General features: G+C 44.6%; 2 protein-coding genes across 4 annotated transcripts in view; one reads left to right on the top strand and one right to left on the bottom strand.

Annotated features, from left to right (window-relative positions):
• sugp1 (SURP and G patch domain containing 1) overlaps window positions 1–6,986 on the bottom strand; it is a 35,905-nt gene extending 28,919 nt beyond the window's left edge. Inside the window, exons 1-2 of the mRNA XM_078198589.1 lie at window positions 6,939–6,986; window positions 822–1,023 (exon numbers count right to left, since the gene is read on the bottom strand). Coding sequence (XP_078054715.1) covers window positions 822–1,023; window positions 6,939–6,960 — 224 coding nt within the window. The 5' untranslated portion in view covers window positions 6,961–6,986. The remainder of the gene's footprint in view (window positions 1–821; window positions 1,024–6,938) is intronic.
• Window positions 6,987–7,277: 291 nt separating this feature from the next.
• Window positions 7,278–17,289, top strand: part of LOC144479624 (SURP and G-patch domain-containing protein 2-like) — a 29,364-nt gene continuing 19,352 nt past the window's right edge. For 2 of the 3 annotated variants that reach the window (XM_078198555.1, XM_078198556.1), the window contains exons 1-2: window positions 7,333–14,790; window positions 15,295–15,580. In XM_078198555.1, coding sequence (XP_078054681.1) covers window positions 12,795–14,790; window positions 15,295–15,580 — 2,282 coding nt within the window. In that variant the 5' untranslated portion in view covers window positions 7,333–12,794. The other variant, XM_078198557.1, reaches the window with a different exon arrangement.

The following is a 17,289-nucleotide window of genomic DNA, read 5'->3' as shown; positions in this document are numbered from 1 at the left end:
CTCAGCTGATGGACTGTGTGGAACAACTGAAATTGTTAACTCTGGTGCAATGGTGAATTAAACGTGTTTGGCTCAACTGCAAAAATGGGACAGTGCAGAGGGAGCTTTACTCTGTATCTAACCCCGTGCTGTACCTGTCCTGGGAGTGTTTGATGGGGGACAGTGTAAAGGGAGCTTCACTCTGTATCTAACCCCGTGCTGTACCTGTCCTGGGAGTGTTTGATGGGGACAGTGTGGAGGGAGCTTTACTCTGTATCTAACCCCGCGCTGTACCTGTCCTGGGAGTGTTTGATGGGGACAGTGTGGAGGGAGCTTTACTCTGTATCTAACCCCGTGCTGTACCTGTCCTGGGAGTGTTTGATGGGGACAGTGTAGAGGGAGCTTCACTCTGTATCTAACCCCGTGCTGTACCTATCCCAGGAGTGTTTGATGGGGACAGTGTGGAGGGAGCTTCACTCTGTATCTAACCCCGTGCTGTACCTGTCCTGGGAGTGTTTGATGGGGGACAGTGTAGAGGGAGCTTTACTCTGTATCTAACCCCGTGTTGTACCTGTCCTGGGAATGTTTGATGGGGACAGTGTAGAGGGAGCTTTACTCTGTATCTAACCCTGTGCTGTACCTGTCCTGGGAGTGTTTGATGGGGGACAGTGTAGAGGGAGCTTTACTCTGTAGCTAACCCCGTGCTGTACCTGATGTATTATCAATTGGAGCCTAAAATGAAATGTATTCCATCCGTGGTAGTAGCATTGCTCCGCTCAATAAGCTCAAATTAAAAGTGAATTGAACGGCATACTTGTCGGAGGTAAATAAGCACCACGTACTGAGCAGACGTCACTTGCAGTTTTGTGAAGCTGTCCTTTTTGGCTCTCTCCATTTTGGCTTCAATTTCCTTTTTTTTCTGTGCTATCAGCTCCTCTTGTTTCATTAGATTTACGTACAATTTATTGGGTCTGTTTGAGGAGCCCAGACGCTCAAGACTGAAGGATCGCTCACTGCTGGACTTGGTGGCCCCACCAGCCTTCCCTACAATAAAGAAAAATCAAAACACACAAACGTATCAATCTAGGAAACATTTAGATAAAGGAAAAATGGCAAAGATAATCCCGCTTGTCAACTAGTGCTGTGCAAAAAATTGTAAAAATCTCACGCATTGAAACACCGGAATAATTAATGATTAAAGAAACTTTTTCTCCAAACATTTTAAAAGTTTCAATGACATCACCTCTCATTCTCCTAAATTCCAGTGAATAAAAGCACATTCAACTTAATCTCTACTCTTGGGACAACCCTTTCATCCATGGAATCAATCTAGCCCTGAGTGATATGGACAGGGTCATTAGTAAGAAGTTGCTCTCACTCAAGAGTGCATCAAGAACGAGGGGGGCACAGATTGACAAAGGAGTAAAAGTGACGTGAGGAAAATATTTTTCACCCAGAGGGTGGTTGGAGTCTGGAACAATCTTCCTGTGAAGGTGTTGGAGGCAGGTTCAATCGAGGTGTTCAAGAGAGAATTGGATTGTTATCTGAGAAGAAAGAATGTGCAAGGTAAAGGGATAAGGCAGGGGACAGGGACTAGGTAGTATGTTCTTTCAGAGAGCCAGTGCGGACTCGATGGGCCGAATGGGCTCCTTCTGCCCCTTTAAAGATTGTGATTGGTAATCTTTTGTTCCTCCCATTCCATGTGAAGTCCAAGGACTGTGAATGTTCAGTTGATCAGCATATTTAAGACAGATTTATAAGACTTTTGGGCGCAGAATGAAAAGGGTTTGGAGAAAGGGAAGGAAAGTGGAGTTGGTGTAGAAGATAAGCAACGATCTTATTGAATGGCAGAGTCAGCCCTCTCTGCTCTTATTACTAACACTGGCGATGGTTTATGTTGCAACATTCAGGGTCACTGCATGGATGTCTCTCTGTATCAGATCATCAGGGACTGGAAAGGGGGATAAGTTGAAGCAGAGGAAATGTGAAGAATTCACCTCAGGAGCAAATGGTGGCTATTCACACGAGAGGTGTGACAGCTTGGATAAATACAGAGCTTGGCCGAGGCTGTATAGGAATTGAATGAGGTGCAGAGAGGACAAAGTTAATCAGTTTCTTACTCAAGAACACTCGGCACTCAGTGGGCTAAACACAATCTATCAACAGGTTGCACTTTTACATGGACAATAAGACATCACAGTTTACCAGTGAACTCCCAGGGATGCAACACGGTGCTTTTAAAGGGTAGTGACTCCATGCACAATGACATTCATATGCAAACAAAAACAGAAGATGCTGGAAATACTCAGCAGGTCTGTCAGCATCTACTGACAGACCTGCCGAGTTAATGCTTCGAGTTTGTACAACTGTTACAAAGCACTTTTCATAGGTTTCTAAGAGCTACAAGTGATTGGTTCCTTGGAGATGAATATTTTGCACTGTTGTAATCCTCAGTAGTACATTGTTAAAAGGGAAAGCCAACCCCATAGCATAGTGGCACAGTGGTTAACACTGCTGCCTCACAGCACCAGGGACCCGGGTTCAAACCCGGCTCGGGTCACTGTCTGTGTGGAGTTTGCACGTTCTTCCCGTGTCTGCGTGGGTTTCCTCCGGGTGCCCCGGTTTCCTCCCACAGTCTGAAAGACATGCTGGTTAGGTGGATTGATCCAAACAGGCGCCAGAGTGTGGCGACTAGGGATTTTCACAGTAACTTCATTGCAGTGTTAATGTAAGCCTTACTTTTAAATGCTGCTCTCTTGCTGCTCCACAAACATAAAAATATCCACAGGTCTATTTCATGGAAGTGTGGTCTGAGTATCAGGAACTGGCCAGATCAATATTGCCCTGCTCCCACATGGTCCCACATCGCTGGCTCCAACGCACCCCTCCCTGATGAGCTCAATGCATTCTACGTTCGTTTTGAGCAAGAGGTCAGCGAGAGCATGTCCTCCATCCTGGAAGCCCCAGGTGAACCTGCATCTGAGGTCACCATTGCAGATGTCAGAGCAGCTTTCTTGAAGGTCAACCCACGGAAAGCGACTGGCCCGGATGAGCACTCATATCCTGCGCGGACCAGCTGGCGGGGGTATTCACAGACATCTTCAACCTCTCTGTACAACAATCTGAGGTCCCTATCTGCTTCAAGAAGGTGACCATCAAGCCAGTACCAAAGGAAAGCCAAGCAACGTTCTTTAATGACTATCGGCCAATGGCTCTGACAGCCATCATTATGAAGTGCTTCAAAAGGTTAGTCATGGCACGAATCAATTCCAGCCTCCCGGATTGCCTGGATCCACTACAGTTTGCCTATCACTGCAACAGGTCCGCAGCAGACACCATCTCCCTGGCCCTGCACTCAACCCTGGAACATCTAGATAACAAGGATACCTATGTCAGACTCCTATTTATTGACCACAGCTCAGCCTTCAACACCATTATTCCCACAAAACTCATCTCCAAACTCCATGGCTGGGCCTCAGCACCTCCCTCTGCGACTGGATTCTGAACTTCCTGACCCGCAGACCATCATATAATATAATCATCATATAAATCATCATATAAACCCTACAGTGCAGAAGGAGGCCATTCGGCCCATCGAGTCTGCACCGACCACAATCCCACCCAGGCCCTACCCCCACATATTTTTTACCCGCTAATCCCTCTAACCTACACATCTCAGGACTCTAAGGGGCAATTTTTTTTTTTTAACCTGGCCAATCAACCTAACCCGCACATCTTTGGACTGTGGGAGGAAACTGGAGCACCCGGAGGAAACCCACGCAGACACGAGGAGAATGTGCAAACTCCACACAGACAGTGACCCGAGCCGGGAATCGAACCCGGTACCCTGGAGCTGTGAAGCAGCAGTGCTAACCACTGTGCTACCGTGCCGCCCACAATCCTTACCACAATCAGTAAGGATAGGCAACAACACCTCCTCCACGATAATCCTCAACACCGGTGCCCCACAAGGCTGTGTTCTCAGCCTCCTACTATACTCCTTATACACCTATGACTGTGCGGCCAAATTCCCCTCCAATTCGATTTTCAAGTTTGCTGATGACACCACCGTAGTGGGTCGGATCTCAAACAATGACGAGACAGAGTACAGGAATGAGATAGAGAATCTGGTGAACTGGTGCGGCAACAATAATCTCTTCCTCAATGTCAACAAAACAAAGGAGATTGTCATCGACCTCAGGAAGCGTAAAGGAGAACATGCCCCTGTCTACATCAATGGGGATGAAGTAGAATGGTTGAAAGCTTTAAGTTTTTAGGTGTCCAGATCACCAACAGCCTGTCCTGGTCCCTCCATGCTAACACTATGGTTAAGAAAGTCCTCTACTTTCTCAGAAGACTAAGGAAATTTTGCATGTCAGCTGCGACTCTCACCAACTGGTTGGCGATCAGTGACTAGTGGTGTGCCTCAGGGATCAGTATTGGGACCGCAAGTGTTTACGATTTACATAGATGAGTTGGGGACCAAGTGTAGTGTGTCAAAATCCGCAGATGACACAAAGATGGGTGGCAGAGCAAAGTGCGCAGAGGACGCTGAAAGTTTGCAAAGGGATATGGATAGTCTAAGTGGGTGGGCGAGGGTCTGACAGATGGAGCACAATATTGGTAAATGTGAGGTCATCCATTTTGGTAAGAATAACAGCAAAATGAACTATTATTTAAATGGTAAAAAATTGCAGCATGCTGCTGTGCAGAGGGACCTGGGTGCCCTTCTGCAGGAAGCTCAAGGAGTTGATTTGCAGCTGCAGCAGGTAATTAAGAAGGCAAATGGAATTTTGTCCTTTATTGCGAGAGGGATAGAGTTTAAAAACAGCCAGGTTATGTTGCAACTGTACAAGGTGCTGGTGATGCCACACCTGGAGTACTGTGTACAGTTTTGGTCTCCTTACTTGAGAAAGGATATACTGGCACTGGAGGGGGTGCAAAGGAGATTCACTAGGTTGATTCCGGAGTTGTGAGGGTTGGCTTATGAGGAGAGACTGAGCAGACTGGGCTATATTCATTGGAATTCAGAAGAATAAGGGGAGATCTTATAGAAACATATAAGATTATGAAGGGAATAGATAGAATAGAAGCACGGAAGTTGTTTCCACTGGCGGGTGAAACAAGAACTCAGGGGCATAGCCTCAAAATAAGGAGAAGCAGATTTAGGACTGAGTTGAGGAGGAACTTCTTCACACAAAGGGTTGTGAATCTGTGGAATTCCCTGTCCAGTGAAGCAGTTGAGGCTACCTCATTGAATGTTTTTAAGGCAAGGATAGATAAATTTTTGAACAGTAAAGGAACTAAGGGTTATGGTGAGCAGGTGGGTAAGTGGAGCCGAGTCCAAGAAAAGATCAGCCATGATCTTATTGAATGGCGGAGCAGGCTCGAGGGGCCAGATGGCCTACTCCTGCTCCTAGTTCTTATGTTATGTCTTAACCTTTACAAATGCACCATAGAAAGCATTATTTCTGCTTGTATCACAACTTGGTATGGCTCCTGCACTGCCCAAGACCGCAAGAAACTACAAAAGGTTGTGAATGTAGCCCAATGCATCACGCAAACCTCCCACCCATTGACTCTGTCTACACTTCCCACTGCCTCGACAAAGCAGCCAGCATAATTAAGGACCCCACTCACCCTGGACATTTGCTCTTCCACCTTTTTCCGTCGGGAGAAAGATACAAAAATCTGAGGACACATACCAACTGACTCAAGAACAGCTTCTTCCCTGCTGCCATCAGACTTTTGAATGGACCTACCTCCCATTAAGTTGATCTTTCTCTGCACCCTAGCTATGACTGTAACACTACATTCTGCACTCTCTCGTTTCCTTCTCTATGAACGGTATGTTTTGTCTATTCAGCGTGCAAGAAACAATACTTTTCACTGTATGTTAATACATGTGACAATAATAAAGCAAATCAAATCGACTAGTCAGTAGTTGCAAGAGTAAAGACATTTCAGGCATGTAACTTCTTCAGAACACAACATCAACAGAGTCAATGTATCATTCTGTGCTGCAGCAAATGCAACAAGCAGCATGTATAATCCTGGCCAACATGTAAACAATAATAACATTATTTTTAAAAAGCCTGACATGTGCACCTCTGACATCCAAATCTGTAACAATGTTGGTGGGGGGAATGGTGGGATCTTCAAAGTGCGCAGAACTGACAGCAGTTGCATTTAGAAGTATAAAAGTATCAAGTGCTGACACATCAAAAGGTCATATTTTCTTGAGGTGACAACAACTCCTGAAGTCTGGACAAGGTTGCAACAGGAAAATGAATGCCACATTAACCAAGAATTGAAACTTTGGTCAACCAATGACAGATAAGAGTATCTACAAACAATAATTAATCATAGAATCCTTCAGTGCAGAAGGAGACCATTCAGCCCATCAAGTCTGCACCGACCACATCCCCCACCCAGGCTCTATCCCTATACCCCATGCTTGTCTCTCTGATACTAAGGGACGATTTAGCATGGCCAATCCACCTAACTCGCACATCTTTTGGACTGTGGGAGGAAACCGGAGCACCTGGAGGAAACCCACGCAGACACGGGGAGAATGTGCAAACTCCACACAGACAGTGACCCAAGCCGGGTCCCTGGCGCTGCGAGGCGGCAGTGCTAACCACTGTGCCGCCCATCAATGATTTGGAACATGGCAAAAGAGAGGGGTAAGTAAACACTTGAGGTAAATGGGAAGAGGATAGTGAATGATGGAAAATTCTCCACCTTTAACTGGGGTTAATCTGAATTCTCAGGCCTCTTGCTGGGGCAGTGACCCTCAGGTGAGGATAGCCCCTCTTCTTCCTTCCCTATTGATACTTTAACCACAGGATAGAAATTGCATTTGGTTAATGGAGGCTTTCCTCTCCATTCTAGCGGAGAGTTCCCCTTCTCTGGCCCCATTAAACCCCTTCCTCACCCCCAACAACCTCAACACCAACCTGCATCACTCTCCATGGCCATGGCTTCATGTCCCAGTGCCGTCACTTCCGGCTGTCCGGGCAAGCGTCACTTCCGGATAACCGGCACCCGGCCGGAAGTCTGCCCCTTGGCGCGGGGCACGCCGGGAGTTGTAGTTTCAGCTCCCATTCGCCTCAATCGCAAGAGCAGGAAGAAAACTACAAATTTGTGTCTGAACTTATAAAATGCACCAAACTTATCTGTCGTTCCAGATTTATTGATTCATTACATATCTGTATGAGGAATATTTATTTATTCACTGAAATAAAGAATTTGCAAGAACGGTTTTGTTGTTCCGAAGTTGTGGGTTACTTCCGGTGGAGACAGGAAGTTACGTGACGGCAGCAATGGAGGAGAGGTTTTGTCCAGGTTTGTGGGGCTGAAGCGGGGAAAGAGGAGGGAGAGCGGGGGCGGAGAGAGAGAGACCGGGGATCAGGGCCTGAGCCCGCCGCGCTTAGAGGCGGGACTGGAAAACCTCCGCCCTCCAGCAGGCTCCGAACCCCGGCCGGGCCCGTGAGCGGTAACCAGGGGCAACCGGGGCTGGGGGAGAGAGCGGGCCGATCCCCCCGCCTTGGCCTTGTCTCGGGGACTGTCCTGACATCTTCCCCCCCCCCGCCCGCCCGCCCCTCTCAGCCCGGCAAGGGCTAGATGTCTTCCTGGAGGTTTCATCCTGCCGCTTCCAGCAACCCTGCTCACCCTGCCCCATTTTCACTCTCCCTGGAACTAAATCAGAAATGTTCAAAGAAAATGAACAAAAACATAAATTTTCTAAATCCCCCGATGATTGGGTCGCAGTCCCCAGGAATTTAAGCTTAAATTTTCTGGAGACTCCAGATTAATCCTGGAGCACTGGCAACACTAAACCCAGGGCATCTGGCCCCTGCTGGGGGAGTAGGGTTGATCCCCTGGCCTGGGGTAACTGGGAGAAGCAGCAAGGCCCTGTTTTGGGAAAGGGGGCTGACAACTCCATCCCAGGGCAAAGATGCACTGTTTTGGTGATACTCTGTCCCCCATGCCTGACACAAGGCCCTGTATGAGGAGGGACTATATAATCCCACCTGGTAATGAGGGGTAACATTTGGGAAATGGGTAAAGAATCTGACACCCGAACACACCGTCTGCCTTCCAAAAGCAACAACCTGCTGACATTTCAGGGAACCCAGCTCTTAATCAGATTAAACAAATCACTAAGATAAAAGCAGAAAGTCCTGGGAACACAAAAATGTCAGTATCAGCTTGATTAGCTTTTTAGCTGAGGCAGAAATGGGAGTCCTCACTTGTTCTCCCATGCTGACAAATCTGTTGTATATTTACAAAATGTACTCTTGTTTCTTGATATAATTCATTGTCTGCATGTAGATGTTGGTTCTCTTTAGACAGTTTTGCATGTGCTACCACAGAGCAGTTGAGCAGATAACCTTGTTGCATTTAAGGGAAAGCTGGATAAACACAAGTGGGGGAAAGGAATAGAAGGATGTGGTGAATAGGGTGAGATTAAGAGGGGTGAGAGGCTCATGCTGGTACGGACCTCTTGGGCTGAATGACTTGTTTCTGTGCTGTACTTGCTATGTAATAAAAAAGAAAACCATGTCACTAAACAACCAACTGATCTTGTTTGTCCCTGTGGAACATCGTACTGGGTCAGCGATCCAAACTGGTTTCTGATTTTAAATGGCAACAGTAGTGGAGGAGGAAGTGACCTTTCTGTGCTTATAGCTAAGGTTAATTATAAAGTACAAAGAACAACGAAGAACAAAGAACAATACAGCACAGGAACAGGCCCTTCGGCCCTCCAAGCCCGCGCCGCTCCCCGGTCCAGGATTGAATCCTGAATCCAGGATCCCCGCCCAATTTTCCAGCCTATCTACATACCAATATCCTATCCACCGAGCTGTCCCTCACAGTAGGGAGCTGGAATTGTATATATCACATTGGTTGGATTTAGAAATTGAATCTCTATAATTAGTGCTTTAATTTCAATAAATGAAATCCATCCGAGGCCCACAAATATTTCATTTGAAGTGGATGTAGTAATATGGGGGAAGTATGGTTGCCGGTTTGTGTTGCTGCATTCAGATGGAAAGTGATAGAGTCATGAAGGTTTACAGCATGGAAACAGGCCCATCAGCCCAACTTGTCCATGCCGCCCTTTTTATTACACTCCTAAGCTAGTCCCAATTGCCCGCATTTGGCCCATATTCCTCTATACCTATCTTACACATGTAACCGTCTAAACGCTTTTTAAAAGACAAAATTGTATCCGCCTATACTACTACCTCTGGCAGCTTGTTCCAGATACTCACCACCCTCTGTGAAGAAATTGCCCCACTGGACACTTTTGTATCTCTCCCTTCTCACCTTAAACCTATTCCCTCTAGTTTTAGACTCCCCTACCTTTGGGAGAAGATTTGACTTTCTAGCTGATCTACCCAATATCTCATTTTAATGAAATTGTTGATGCCAATGATTCATTTTCAACTGAGAATGTGTTTTTTAATCTTTCGTGGGATTTGGGGATTATTGACGAGACCTGTATGTGTTGCCATCTGTTGCACAATTTTGTGCACAGTGAAGGATCTGAAAGGATAAAATTGCCTCGTATCTACCTGCTGGTTCCATTTTCTTACAAGTTCAGAAATATTATCCTTTCTTCAAACAAAAATCAAACCTTCATCTGAACTGGTCCAAATTGATCATCCCTCTAACTACATCAGGCATTTTAATGTTGATAACTCCAGGGAACAGTCTACAAGCAAGGGGACTACATGATTTGATGGGCTGCAATTTCTTTTATAAACAAATATAGCTTCTCTTAGACTAGATTTTTTTGTCTACAAATAATGGGCGTATTTTAAATGGAAAGCAACCCTAAGATTTGCCTTTTCCCTCTTTACATCTAAGGGAAGAAGTGATTGCAGATTTGGGCAAAGTCAGGGTACTTCTTAGATCAGCAAAGGCTAAGAGGAGATTTGATAGAAGTGCTAAAATTATGAATGGTTTATTCAAGTGACCTTCTAACAGCTGAAGGGTTGATAACCAGAGGGCAGAAGCTTTATGATGATTGGCAAAAGTACCAGACGTTTCATGAGGAAATTCCTATTTGTGCAACGAGGATAGTGCTTCAGGGTGATGGGAACTGGTTCAGTAATAATGAGATTACTCTTTAAAGGAACTGACACACACTCAATGGGCTGAATGGCCTATTTCTGTGTTGTACTATTCTATGATATTTGGTTGACCACACTACCTTTAGTCGCCAGTCACTAAAAGAAGATATGTACTAAATGATCATCCAAAAAAATCATACTCGTACGAGGGCAAATTTGAAGTTTTATGTCTTGAATGCTGTTGTTCCTTCCCTTTTCCATTCCTAGTTTAAGAATGTTCCAGGCTGTTGGAATGCATCTATAGTATGGTTTATTCTTATTAAATCTTGAGTAGAAAAGTGATAATAGAATTTGTCTTGAAAGCGAAGTACAAATACTCACTGCTGCTCACTTTTCTGGTGCATCTGTTCACCACGGAACTTGACTAAACTGCTCTTTGATCTTATCAGGTGAGTAAGTATAAAGTGGAGCAGTGAGGCGTGGGAGGCTGGTGGGGAAGAGAACCTCACTGACTCTCTGCTTGGCTTTAGGAGGCCAAACCCAAACATGGGACATTCTATTCTCATACCCTTCAGGGGCTTTGTGAGGAGGGATGTTGGAATGGAGCCCACTCTTAATGGATCGCAGGGAACCGAGATGCTCCCACATCCGAGATGACCATGATGCTTTTTCATAAATTGCATGTTAAGATGCTCATTTTGAATTTGCAAATCTTTGTCATCACTTCCAGTCCTGGTACTGGTATTGTTCCTCTCCTGTTTAGCCGAGGTTTTAGCCAAAGCTCCCTTCCTTTCTTCAGCTGTGGAGGTGGTCATGTGGCAGCTTTGTTTGATTTTATTTCACATTCATTTTTTTGCACATTCTTGTGTCTCCCCACTTTCTTTCTCAGACATCTTTACGGGTGCAGCAGTCGTTTTCAGTCAGTCCTCTTTGCAAAATAGTGCACTTTTCTTCATACTGTACAATTTTATTCTTTCAATTCTGATTCAAACAGACTACATTTATAAATTGGACTTCCTTTGTCCTTGAGGTCAGTGACACTTATCAAATGGTCACAGCTTCTCCTTTGTGGTACCAAGTTTTAACCCCTTCGAGGAATCATTCCTCTATTATTTTCCTGCTCCTGCACTATGCACTATTCTTCAGGCCTCTGCTTTTCTTCCATTGGGAGGCTGAACTTGGCTGCTCTGATTCTGCTGTGCCCAACTACTCCATATCTAAGAAGGTTCCCCAGCTGCTTTAGCAAGAGAACTGGCAGCCTCTGAATCCGTGACTCCATGTAAAGCTGGTGGGGTTACAAGGGGACACTCCAGAAATGTTTCAAAGCATACACATGACTTCCTTGGAAAAATACCAAGGAACATTTTGCAATTATGAGAGCAACGATTGGGATTACACATAAATAAGGGAGGTAAGCAGTTGTTACAATAGAAGTCTCCATGTAGTTACACTCACGTTATTATGGATGTCTGTTTGTACCATTGATACTGTACACAGATTGAATGCCACGTTACCCAGATTATAATGACTGCTCATCAAAAATACTTCACTTGCTGCAAAATGCTATGGGATGCCCTGAAGTCCTAAATAGGTGTTATAGAAATGAGTCTTTTCTTTAATTACCAATGATATATGCAAAACAATTCATCTCTCATAGTCATCTCTGAGCAGAATAAATCCACTTATCCACATATTCTCACTGAACGTTCTACCTGCACACCACCAGTATATTTTTTCAAAGGGCTACATTGGAGATTATCAACACAGACTCACTAGCATCCATTTGGAGCTGCCATTTTGAAAATGAGATTTACAAATGGTGAAAAATTCGATTCACCTTTTTGTCTTGGTGCCAACCAGAATGTGTTGCTGAAGTGGTGAAAGGCATAAAGTAAATGCACCTTCGTTGGTACCAGTCCACGTAGGACATTTCCTACTGGAATTTTATGTTTTGAACTTGTCTTGCACAGTGCACATTTTGTTTATATTTCCATGTCGTATTGAAAGCATTATCTGAATTTTCTTGTGGAGTCAGCAGAAACTTCAAGAAGACCAGAGACATCATTGGGGATAACAAGTTTTGGAATATTTCGCAAGATCATGAACCATTCTGAAATTCTTATCATTGGCTTACCTGTAAGGGCTGGTGTGGATGGTAACTCTTTATCATCAGCTACACATTCAGCTTTTAGCCAAAGGATAAATTAAGCCACATCGATGTGTTGAACGTGAAGCCACATGAACTTGCACCTCTGCATATAAACCTGCACGGTGCTATCTTTTGTGAGTAACAAAGGAGAAAATAATTAGCTATGGAATTTGTGCTGCTGAATTTGGTTCTAGGTGAGTGGACCACAAATGGCCAGCATATCTTGGCCAATATGATCCAGTGTACCTTTGTCTAAAATTGGCTTTTTTCAAGCTGCTTTCCTCTACTTGAGCAAATGGGTTCATGTCAGGGCATTTCATACCTCCATTCACCATACATCCTCAAGCCTAGTGGACAAAAAATGTGAGGCTCTCATTGTTTAGTATCTTGAGGAGGACAATGCATGTCCCCATTGATAGGACAAATGTTTCCTGTTTTTCTTACTTGCATCTCTTGGATTATGTTGGATTTCCCAACAGCAGTTGGTCAGGTCCATTTTGTGGTTTAAAACCCATCATGTCTTTCCGATCTTTGTGGCGTTATCAGCATGCCCAAGTGATCTCTAATACATTAGCTTTTACATGAAATATAGATTACAACTTTTTAAAAGCATTGTTTTAATTTTAATAAAAGAAAAGCTAAACACTTTTTTTCTTCCTTTTTCCCCCTCTACCATTGAAGAAATGCTCAACTATGCACCCAGGCGATACCCCAGGGAATCTTATGAAGAAAATACACAATACGATGGCCTACCCTATGATGATTATGAATCTCCATCTCACAGATCGGAGAGATGGAGGAATATGTCCAGTCAGGCAGAAATGTCTTCCGGAGATAACAGAAGATATTATGACGATTCTTCCTATTCTGCTTCAGCAAGAGAGAATTTCTTAGAGCATCACGAGAGAGATGGTCGTCATTCACAGTATAACGAACCTAGCGGGGATCGAGGGTTGTTTGGAAGGCAAGCAAACTCCAATGGCAGTCCTACCAGGAGAGGATCCGGAATGTACAGAAGATCAGTGAGCCCTATTGAGTCTAGAGATCGGTCAGGATCGTACAGAAGACAAACAAGCCCAAATAATTGGCAGTCTCGGAGTTCAGCTAATGACTCAAGAGGTTACCAATTCTATAGGAGATCCCAAAGTCCCAATGATAGAGATGGTCAAAGTTTATACAATAGATCCCAAAATCCTGTTGATAATGCAGGACGTTCAGAATCTCACAGGCGATGCTGGAGTCCTGGTCATGAGCCTAGGGATCAAGGATCTAATTCAAGATCTAGGAGTCCTGTTAAGGCACCTGATGCAGAGTTATACAAGTTATTAAGTAATGTTATTGATAATGCTCGGCGTTTGGCAGCTAGTAAGAATGATCCCTCTCACACATCCTGGAGAGACCCCTCAAGGGACTGCTCTCAAATGGATTCATCCATTTACCAGACCACTACACCCACAGAAGAGTTCCATTCAGCTGAGGATTATAACCCTCGCTTGAACCAGCATAGTTCCATTCATAAAAACACCGAAGCTTCCAGAAGAGGTCACCCTAAAGTGCCTCCTAAAAATGCACGAGGGCCTTTGCTCAAGCGCCCAAAGGTTCAAGGGCGACATGGCCTTTTAGGCAGAGCTCCAGGCCTTCTGGGGACTGCACCTGGCCTCCTCGGGGCAGCGCCTGGCCTCCTCGGGGCAGCACCTGGTCTCCTAGGGGCAGCACCTGGCCTCCTAGGAACAGCCCCTGCTGGTTTAGTGGGGTCTTCTGTGTCCAACATGCCAGTAACCACCTACAAAAATGTTTCCACAGACTCTTCTGCTCATTTGCATTCATTGGGGAATATATCTGCTCTAGGTAGTCAAATGGAACTGGGACAGCAGATAATAAAATGGGCTGGTTTTCATAGTGTTGCTGCTGACCATTCCATAGAACAGAATTTTGATCCCAACACAGATACCTATTCTAAGGTAGCAACAGCCTTCCAGTGCTTGATGGCAAAGCAGCATCAGGATATCTGTGATACCACAGTAACAGCACATTTAGGCCTCACGTACCCTGTAATCGATAACTCTTTTGTGTCTCTGTTGATAAGGAAGAATGTCATTACGAGTAGGTTAGAGTTGGATGATATTATGCATAAAGAAGAATCTCTTTTGCAAGAGATACAGAGCAAGCTGCTGGAATGCATAGGTCCACTTCTTGCAGTAAGCAGTAACCATGAGCTGAGCTCTAAGTCACAAAGCTCACAGGCCTCTGACAAGCATGCCAGTGTGCTAGAGCAGGCGATCAGAGCTTGCCGCCAATCTATGGTGTTCATTGGGCAAATCTTTGCTTTTGTCAGTGAAGAAAGAAGGAAAAATTTGTTGCAGAACACCGGGCTGATGTCAGTGGCTCCAAAGTACGATTATTTCATGAATCTGGAAAGCAATCAGCTGTTTGGGAACAAATACATAAATGAGCTGAAGAACCGAGTGGAGCAAATCTACCTTCCCCCGTTACATAGCCAGGTTTCCTGTTCCAGTAAGTTCATAACAAAAGCGGAGGAACAATCAAAGAATGATGCAACAATCAAGCCCTCAAAAAGTAAGCACTTAAATTAATCTCTGATAGTTTGTAATATTTTAGAACAAATGCATTGTTTGAATTAAATTTGTGATTATAATATATTGCAACTATTATTAAAAGTCTCAATCGGTAATATTTTGATTGTGCCATAATTGGAAGGTTAAGTATGACTTTATTAAAACTTCATTGATCAGACAACACAATGAAGCCATTGATGACAATGAATTGAGGCTTCATCCGTCTTTAGCCCAGTTGCTAGCCCGGCTGGTACCTGGTGCCTCTAGCAGTTGGCTACATCGATGCTTTTTCACCTGTCCGGGAGTGGGCCTTGCACCTGCTGTCTTGGGAGCAGAAGCCTGAGTGCCTTGGCAAGGAGCAAGGTTTGCCTCCAACCACAAGAAGCTTGGACATTTCCCTCCCAATTTCTATTGCCTTGATTTTGCTGTTTTGAGATTCCATTGTGGTTTCCTGTTAGCTCATCGCCTTCCACAGAGATGGCTTGAACTGTTGTGTTTTTTTAAGTTTCCCCTTTGGCAGATGCCAAAGTCAGCAAGCAGACCGAGAAAGGTTCCTCGACACCAGACAGCAGCAATAGATCGAAGACGGACAAAGGCTCAACACCCACTGATGGCAGTGGCAAGAGCATGGCAGAGATAGATCCACCATCAGCAGCTGGTGAGAGCATCCACCCCCCAGAAGACACCGAGGTCAAGACCATTATTGATAAACTGGCTATGTTTGTAGCGGAGAAGGGTGAAGCAGCAGAGAAAGCAGTCATCCAGTTCAAGAAAGAGGACTCCAAATATCGGTAAGGACAACTACAGAATGTAAGACAAAAGCAAAATACCACAGACATTGGAAATCCACAAATAATGCTGGAAATACTCAGCAGGTGAAGCACCAGCTGTGGAGAGAAAAACAGAATTAACATTTCAGATTGGGACCTATTATCGGAACAATTCAAATGTTGAATGTTAACTCTTTCTCCACAGACGCTGGGTATTTCTAGCATTTTGTTTTGATTGATTATTGAATGCAGGAAATAGCAGCAGGTGTAAGCTACATGGTCCCTTGCATCTACTTCATTCAGTAAGATCATGGCTGAACTTTGACATCGACTTCACTTTCCTGCCCTACTCTTGTACGCATTGATTCTCTTAGTGCCCAAAGATCTACTGATCTGAATCTTGAAGAAATGCCATGAGTGGAGATGCCGGTGTTGGACTGGGGTGGGCACAGCAAGAAATCTCACAGGTTAAAGTCCAACAGGTTTATTTGGAATCATGAATTTTCGGGGCACTGGTCCTTCATCACTGGAGGTAGATTCGCAAACACGACGTATATAGGCAAAGACACAATTGCCAGATAATTATGGATTGGGATGTGAAGAATGGTTGGAATTAAAGAGATAACCTGTGATTATTCCTCTCTCCATGCACACTGTTTGTACCTGTAAAGACTCGCATTCCAACCATTCTTCACATCCCAATCTGTAATTATCTTGCAATTGTGTCTTTGCCTATATACGTCGTGTTTGCGAATTTACCTCCACTCACCTGATGAAGGACCAGTGCCCCGAAAGCTCGTGATTCCAAATAGACCTGTTGGACTTTAACCAGATGTTGCGAGACTTCTTATTGACGAAATGCAACCAAGCATCCACGGAGCCCGTGGTGCCGAATTTCAAAGATTCAAAACCCTCTGAGACAAGGGAATCACATAAAGAAGCTGACTAGGTTAGATGGGCTAATTTGTCCAAAGCATTGCCCACTTTTAAAATGAAAAAAATCAGAACACTCTTAAAAGAAACTGTCTTGCTCATTTAAGTCTCTCCAAGCCAGGTTACTCTACTCTGTCAAATAGAAATCACAGTAAGAAGTCTAACAACACAAGGTTAAAGTCCAACAGTTTTATTTGTAGCAAACGCCACTAGCTTTCGGAACAGGCTGTTCTTTCGTCAGGTGGGTGGGAGTTCTGATCACAAACAGGGCACAAAGACACAAACTCAATTTACATGAATAATGATTGGAATGTGAGTCTTCACAGCTATTCAAGTCTTAAAGGTACAGACAATGTGAGTGGAGAGAGCATTAAGCACAGGTTAAAGAGATGTGTATTGTTTCCAGACAGGAAAGTAGTGAGATTTTGCAAGTCCAGGCAAGCTGTGGGGGGTTACAGATAATGTGACATGAACCCAAGATCCCGGTTGAGGCCGTCCTCATGTGTGCAGAACTTGGCCATCAGTCTCTGCTCAGCAACTCTGCACTGTCGTGTGTCATGAAGGCTGCCTTGGAGAACGCTTACCTGAAGATCAGAGGCCGAATGCCCATGACCGCTCACAAATAGAAATCATGCATTGAAAATACATTCTTATAGCCCATCGTCATGACTGAATAGCTGAATGACACCCACATTCGAGAAATATAACAGCCGCTTGGGCAAAGTACTGGAGGCCTGTGGGTGCTCAGGAGATCTGCCACAATGAGAATTATTAGCAGTTTCAGAAGGGGAAGATTG

The sequence above is a fragment of the Mustelus asterias genome, chromosome 26 (genome assembly GCF_964213995.1).
Source record: "Mustelus asterias chromosome 26, sMusAst1.hap1.1, whole genome shotgun sequence".
NCBI lineage: Eukaryota > Metazoa > Chordata > Chondrichthyes > Carcharhiniformes > Triakidae > Mustelus > Mustelus asterias.
The sequence above is the reverse complement of the archived record's forward strand: the minus strand, read 5'-3'. Positions and strand labels throughout refer to the sequence as shown.